We start from the raw sequence: 8,400 nt of genomic DNA, 5'->3' as shown, positions 1-8,400 counted from the left end.
GCTATGTATGATGAACTGCTTAAGGAAAATCCTAACTGTCGAAATTGTAGTTCAGCAAAATTAGAAGCCGAAAGAGGTAACACAGACAGTGAAGATGGCGGAGGCTACGAATACCATGAATATTACTCAATCGGTGGTGACTTGGCAGACGGCAGTGACAGTGATTTTGGGGATTATTGAAACCGTCTTCTGTATTAATGACAAAATAATTACGATGACAAGTCATGACTGAGATTTACAAATAGAAACAGTTCATAAAATTTAAAGATAGTGAATATAGTAAACTATAATAACACTAAATGTCATATATGGACTTGTCAATGGACAAAACTATTCATCATTTTAGAGAAAAACATTATGCCTGCTTATTTTGGTGTCAGATGATTTTACATGTGGTATCTGATTGGAAAAAAATATATGATATCGAAAAGATTACTGCAGTAATAAAAAAATAAATTTGCATAAGATATAAATGCATTATATTATATTTTGACCATGGTAGTGCATAGTGTATTGTATTAGCAATGCCATTTTAACATATTTATATCTGTTATCTTCTATTTTCGTTGAAAAGAGCGTGGACTTAGTTACTTTCATGCGGAAATGCGTTTGAATACCAGGTTAAATACTTGTTTAACGTCATTTTTATATCTTTTGATGTTATACCTCTGTTCAGAAAGAATTGTCTTAAACCGCTATGTTAATTTTGTCCTTTACATCACACCTATGTTGTCAATTATTACTGTTCCTTATAGTGAATTTATAAAATAGGTCATATCATAATTCTCTTTGGACAATGGCTCACATTATAGTACCTAACAGCTACATGTATGTCTGAGAAGGATATTACACAATTAGACCTACAGACTTGTGTTTAAGTTAAACTAATGCAGATGCTAAAAATGTAACCTGATTCAGAATTTTCTGAATTTGATAAAGTAGTAAAATAAGACCATCATGGCAGAGCAATATACACCCAAATATATTTTTTTCAGTAATTAAAATAGGGAAGAGCACCAATGAAGAAACTTGTCAGAAAAATATTTTATCTTAAACATCAGTATAATATTATATGACCTACAAGGTAGGGACAATTATTTTTTAGGTGCATGATTCACAAACGTTTTATAGAGGTCTACTAAGCAATGCTAAAGGCCAAACTTAGAGGCATAATATCTAAGCTCTGGGCTTTGAAGTGTCCTACAAAAAGACTTAATGTGTTTGTATATATAAATTTAAAAGAATCAAGTGCCCCCGGGGCGGCCCATTGTTTTTTTTTACTCCAAAGGGAATAATTGATATTAGTTTTGCAGAGATCCATAAGGTAATGCTAATTGCTAGATATTTTAGCATGCAACACCCGAGATGGGCCATTAATCAACCCAGGGAGCATGATTAAAATTATTATCGGTTTAACGAAGGTCAATGAGGAAACGCTACATGTCAAAAATCTAAGCGCATGGCATAGTACTTACACGCGATAAGAATAACAAAAAAATATCCTATAAAAGCCTTTTTGATTATGTGACACCGAGGGTTGGATCAATATTGACCCACGGGGCATACTTTATTTAGTATATTAAATTTATAGAGGTCAACAAGACAATGCTTCATGAAAAATTTTCAAACTCTAGGCATTGTAGTTTTATAAGATAAGACTAAAATGTGTTTTCTCATACAAGGCAATATCAACAAAGTGATGGCCGGAACATAGATTATACCTGTTTTGTAGAGGCCAACAAGGCAATGCTACATGTCAAATACCTTAGCTCTATGCAATGTAGTTTCACAAATAAAGTCTTAAATGTATTATTTATTTACAAAATGAGAACAAATATTAAAAAGGCAAGGCGACAAACACAGCATGCAACCCATTTACAACACAGCTATCCAGCAGGGCACCCGGTAGGCACCGAACCAAAAACAGGAGGTGGCATAAGGGCAATGAAAGGAGGGGAGGGGCATGTATAAGAACTAACAGTTCCGACATGGAAATCAAACGGCAATGGAGAGTAAGGAAACGGTGGGGTTGGGGGCATAAAATGGGACATGTGGGGAGAGAAAAAGAAAAACTCTCCGTTAACGACAATTTAACAAGACAAGATATCATAAAACGTGTAAACATTCACAACACGCAACAAACAAAACATAAAACATACATATGAAGCAACATAGAGGGCTACCGCCTTGGGCGATCAGTACTTATAAAACCACTGAAGAGATTTAACTGGTATAAGGCACCCCAAACCTCACTTTAGCCCAAATATGTTCCCGTATGAAATTCAATTGCCATGGGTAGACGAAATAAATAAAGACAACTGATCATGAAAATATACAAAAAATGTACAGCCCAATGACCTTAACAAAAGTAATCGCATTTAAGAAAGGCAGAGCAACAACAAAATCACCTACAAGGCCCCGACGAAGTAAAACAGAAAACTAAAATTAGAACAATTCAGTCCAAAAGGCTTAACGAGCGGACAATTGTAGAGTCTTCCACTTGGTCTGTCAGATGCAATCGGAAAAGGAAAACGTAGCACCCAACTGTGACAGGATTGAACACCAAGCCTATGGTATGTCTTACAATAATTGGGTCATATCCTCTTTTAATAAAACGTTTGATAATTTTAGTGAAGACAGCAGAAAAATTACTATGACCAATAACCCTACGCAATTAATAAACAATATCTCCTTATTTATCAGGCTTGCCAATATCTTGTCGTAAAATTTGATTTACAATTAAAATTAAAATTTAGAATAAAATCTGAGTTACGATGGCAGAACTTTGTAAATATTTACGCAATTTGTGGTAGCGATAGCTTTGTTAAAGACGTTTTCCAGTAATAAATTGATTGCTTTCATTACAGTCACCAACACGTCTACTTATCTGATTATCTGAGAAATATGTACCCCATGTGATGTTGCATGAGGTTAATCTTCATCTAAATGCCATTAAAATCATCTCTTTTCTCATAGATTTTAATAACTATAGTGTTGAAAATGCTAGAACTGTTTAAAACAAAAAAAAAGTTGTGATGTCTGAAAAGATTATTTATCACTTTAAATTCACTTGGATATATTTTCGTAACCATTTGATCAAGTGAGTTATTTATGATAGTTCTTTGACAGGTTCCGGTTTTGCTGTCTGCATACAAATTACCAAATTGTTGGTTTACACAGAATTTATGTACCTGCTAATAGATATTTTATTCGACTTCCAACCTAACAATTGTCAGGAAATATTTTTTTCTAGTACAAATACTGCTTGATTGAATCTGATTAGTTTCACCAGTTCCGAAGCAAGTTTACCAGTTCCAGTGCACATATTTGTAATATTAAATACGAAGAAATTGACTGACTATTTTGTGAGGTATTATTAAACTAGTCAGTACCCTGCAAAATGTCAGTCATATTCATTATTTTAGTTTTCATTCGGGGTATTGTAAACTTTAATGCACCACACTACTTTGCGTGAGATGAAGCAGAATTTTAATTGCATTTGCATTAGACTTTTATCATTATTCTTAAAAACAGGAATCGTGTATCATAAATGTCCAAGATAAAAGTAAGTTCTTGTTTTGCATTAATACTTGAATAATATTCATTTTTGTTCAATAACTGATAAATACTTTTAATAGATAGATTCTAATCTGTTTTAGTTTTATCCATAAAATTGATATATTGACAAACATCTTTAGTTTAAATAATATCTGTCAGCACTGGCATAGACATAGATATATATTGTCATTTTTTTATCTATACTCTGGATTTTATTTTATCACTCAGTTTTCAGAAATTAAATGTATACTCATTACACTACACGTACATGTACTTGCTATAAAATAATAACATTATAGCGTATTTTAGCGACTTTTCCTCTATATATTATAGTGGCCTACAGTAACCGGATTTTATATGAATTATTATAATTAAACTTTAAAATATGTTTACCTCAAATATGTTTTTTACATATACTAGTTCGTACATTTAGATATCAAAGAACATTTTATTTCTGATGAGAAACACGGACACTTTTTCATTTGGGTACATTCTGATAGTAATCCCGTCATAAAAAAATACGTGCTTCGGAACTGGTCAAAACCTGGTTTAAACAGGTGTTAATATCTTTATGTTTATTATTTTTATCAAATATTTTTTGATTAAATTTTAGGGCAAATAACAACTTTTCCATCGATATATAAAATGTGTCTCTTTCTTTCAGTTCACATTTAACATGTACCGATATACCAATAAACAATAATACTGCCGATATGAATTCAGCATTTTTGCCTCATGTAGAGTCAATAATCGGACAAAAAATATTAGAAGCCGAAAATGAATAATGACTAATTATTTATTTTTTAGTGTCAATTAACAACAAAACAAGTGAATATTTTATTTTCTATATTTATTGTCGTTAACGTGAATAGCTCGCTTGATTGTTCGGAACTGGTCAATGCGACAGAACCGGTCAAACAACTGTATATCATCCAAGTAGCGGGAAATGTTATTAAAATTAAAACGACACTTTAAAACTATATAAACTATAATAAAATAACATCTTGCACAACAAACAAACACATTTTCTTTGTTATTTTATGCTTAAAAACCATTTTTAATGAAATTTCCTCAATACTAATTGGAATATCAAAATCTGTTTTCCCCACTGGAAGCCCTCAATTTCAGACCACTGTTTTAATTATTTAAAAAAGAATCCATTTCTTATAAGTTTTTTTTTATATAAATCACGTATAGTATAAAAGTAGTTTGGTATACTTGCGACAGATTTTAAGTTCATATAAAAAACAAGAAAATTCTTGCCGAATTAGTTTAAGTAATAGCTTTACATGACTTACACGGGAGAGGAACTGTTACATGAAGGATGGAGTCGGGAGTTCGTGTGATAACTGTCACTGAGTCCCGGTAAACGTTACGGATTTCATCGGAAAACTTTGGTATAATGTTGGTTTTGAGTGTATTTCATTCCAAGTGTTATTTTTTCTTACCTCCTTTTCTTATTTTGTTTTTCCTTCTTTTTTTCTTTTTATAACATTTTTTGCTAACGCAGATTTCGTAGAACATTGAGGTATTGGATAAAATACGCTTTGGATTCAATTCTCAAGCATGGCTCCTTCATGTATACATTATTCCTGACAATATAGAGAAGATTAAGTAACTATGCCAAAGGTCTGCAGTGCATGGTTTGCCGCAAAATATGAAGTAGTATGCACTACCTATATCTAACTTAAATAAGGTGGGGGTCATCTTCATGTATTCAACGGATATTTAAATTTCTAAAATGTGTAAATTTTTGCAATAGAGACGTAGAAAATTGCCTGACAATGATATCACAATACAAATTAAGTTTTTAATAAAATATTTGAGTCGTCTTAAGATTCATGCCGGTGATCGACTATGTTTCTTTCTTCATTAAATCCACTTTAACTTCACATGTCTTAAAGTGCTCTCCTGAGTGCGGAAAATTATTACATACATCTTTACTTATCAAACAGTTAAGTTAAACTTAAGATTGGATGTCATATGGTCAGTCTAACTTAAACTGAGTGAGCAGGATTTGCTTTTAAATACTTAACAAGATGTACGAAAGTAATACCGGAAAAATTTACGTTGTCATTTTTACAGTAAAACGAACATTTTTCTATCACTGTTTGATGGGCATCCCCCTAGTAATGCTTATTGGAGGAAATTCTGCTATTTATGTCCAAGAGTGATAATTTGGTTTTAACGGTACATGGGAAGGTCCATTAAAAGGGTAAGTCTGCATATTATCTGAGATTGGAAGTATCAACAACTATAATAATTCTAAGAAGTACCATTGGCGCAGGTGGTAAATCAACGTCATTGTTACTTTTAATGATTTGAACTCAAAGGTTCGAACCCTACGCTCTGCAATGTTATTATGTTGAAGTCGTTATTGTTATTTCCACTTTTTTATTTACTTTATCTTTGTTTGAATATAGTTTTGTTTTTCTAAATTTCTTTCTTTCCTTCCTTCTTTCATTTTAAAAATCAAGTTAGTTTGAAAACACTGCGATTACGAAATATTAATAATATTTATAATTTTAATATATATAAGTCAATATAAGCACACTTTATTTCATTATATTTATTTTACATTTCCAATAAGAAAAATATATTTAAAATCACTCAGATATAATTGTAAATAACATGATTCAAACATGTAAATGAATTAATACAACACTGACACGGACACTCTGCCTACTGAGCTTACCAGGCACATGAAAAATGACGTTTTAGATTGTCTTTTATGTATTAGGCTTCTGTCTGCCTTACCTATTTTTCACATTGTTATTAATCTTCGTTATGTAAACAAAGGCTTAAGTTATCAGTATTGCTGCAATTAATATCAAAAATATATAGTCGAACTTCATTCACTCGAACCCGGGCGTGTGCAAATTTTTTCGAGAGATCGTTAGTTAATTGGAGCCAATAAAGATATGCCCGTCTATTTATGCAAAAGATAACTATATATTCCTATCTTCACAAGAAACAAGTCATTGCAGCAAAATCAGCGTAAAATGTGAAGGGAAACGTAAGCCATAAAACTATAATTGACGAACAGCGATATACAAACGAACGAATGTCATTAAAATATCTCTTGAACTATATACATTCAAAACCAACATTATATATCAATATTGTTGTGCTAAGAATGAGCGTAATACATTTCATGATTTACACCCTTATTTAATAAAAAGGCTAAAACGTGTTATAAAAATTATCATAAGAACTCTAGGACATCGTCTGAGTTATCACAAGAACTCGAGGACATTTGAAGAATGGGGCATAAATTTGTTACCCAAGGCTTTATGTTTACAACTTTCTATTTTAATTAGATAATGATGTTTGGCAAGGAAGAAGATCACAAATGAACAGATCAATATGTACGAATGAACAAATAAGTTGGAATTTTTCTAAATATACTAGATTTTAAACAAGAGTCAATGACAAATAGACAATTATGTTTTTTTCTGACACATTATACACTATGCATGTTAGGCTTTATTACTAAAGATTATAGTAGCACCTCAATATATTTTTAAAGATGAATATTGCAATTTTTGAAAAGTGTTTCTGTGGTTTATACAAACGTTTTGCGACGGAATCCATAACGTTTTCCTGGAACTCTGTGATAGTTCTCACACGAACTCCTGACAAGTTCCTCTCCCGTGACTTTCCACTTTCATTTGATAGTAGAGACTTCACCCATTTATGTGGAGCTAAGTGACAAATCCTACAATGTCAATCATGTTAAAGCCACCTCTTTCAAAAGTGTGTATCAATAATATATCTTTTTCAATTTCCTTTTTGTTTTATTGTCCCAAAAGTACGTATTTAAAAATAATTGAGTTTTTTTTCTGTATTTCTTCTGGAAAGTACAATGATTGCATTAAATAGGTAAATTTTGGAATCAATATTGATTTTGTGACTCCGAGTTGTCCATAAACAGTCAGTTTCTTTTCGTCCCTGAATTAATTAAGCTTTTACCTTTTTGAATTTTCAATTTCCAATTTAATTGTTCTCAATGTTTTCTATTTGTGCCAAAGTAGATGCCTCAAACTTTTATTTTTCCATCCATTTTATGTCAGTTAAGTTTAAATTCCCATCCTAATTGAACGCCTTTGTCTTGTGCATATCTAATTCTAGACCAGAATGTTTTCCGAAAGTTTCAATAGTTTATAATTTATTTTGTACATCTTCTGTGCTTTTAAAGAGCATTGTGGTATCGTAGGCTAGTTGTGTCGTTAAAGCTTAAAAGTTTAATTGTTGGTTTTTATTGGGATTTTGTTTATGGTTTATGAACGTTTATGTCGTTATTCGTATCTCAAGCCTTTTAAAATCTAAAAACAGAATGTTTCCATGAATGTTATACATGTATATTTTCCACAATAGTCAATAACGTCCGATATTTGAGGTATATTATTACCAATAAAACAATTATTTATGAAACCTTGTTGATCGCTGACTATAATGTTCTAAAGTACAATATCACTGCAGTATGAACTGCAGTACCAGTACCAGTAATGCAGCTCTGGTTAAGGAGAGGTTAGCTGTAAAAGCTTCTGTATTAGATGTGTCAGTAGTACCTGAAATTACACAGATGCAAGACATTCAGTTCAGTGGAAGGTGTACAAATCGACAGTAAAGTAGATGAATTTCATGTCGAAAGTGAATCGCAACCAAAATACTAGTACAAAAGAATAATTACATGCAAATCCTTTCAACTAAACATGTCCATGAATAAATATATCAAATCAACACCAATGTTGAAGTATGCACAAACTTAAGTCTCATGGCCATCCAGAAACACAGTTGACCAAGAGACTCATCAGAATATCCAGTGCTTTATATTGGGAT

At 31.7% G+C, this 8,400-nt stretch overlaps 1 protein-coding gene across 1 annotated transcript in view; it reads right to left on the bottom strand.

Moving 5' to 3' along the window:
* Window positions 1-5,165: 5,165 nt before the first annotated feature.
* Window positions 5,166-8,400, bottom strand: part of LOC132758703 (neuroglian-like) — a 46,064-nt gene continuing 42,829 nt past the window's right edge. The window contains exon 17 of the mRNA XM_060750402.1: window positions 5,166-8,129. Coding sequence (XP_060606385.1) covers window positions 8,032-8,129 — 98 coding nt within the window. The 3' untranslated portion in view covers window positions 5,166-8,031. The remainder of the gene's footprint in view (window positions 8,130-8,400) is intronic.

Source organism: Ruditapes philippinarum, unplaced genomic scaffold, assembly GCF_026571515.1.
Source record: "Ruditapes philippinarum isolate M1 unplaced genomic scaffold, ASM2657151v2 ctg1650_1_1_1_1, whole genome shotgun sequence".
NCBI classification, from domain to species: Eukaryota; Metazoa; Mollusca; class Bivalvia; order Venerida; family Veneridae; genus Ruditapes; species Ruditapes philippinarum.
The sequence above is the reverse complement of the archived record's forward strand: the minus strand, read 5'-3'. Positions and strand labels throughout refer to the sequence as shown.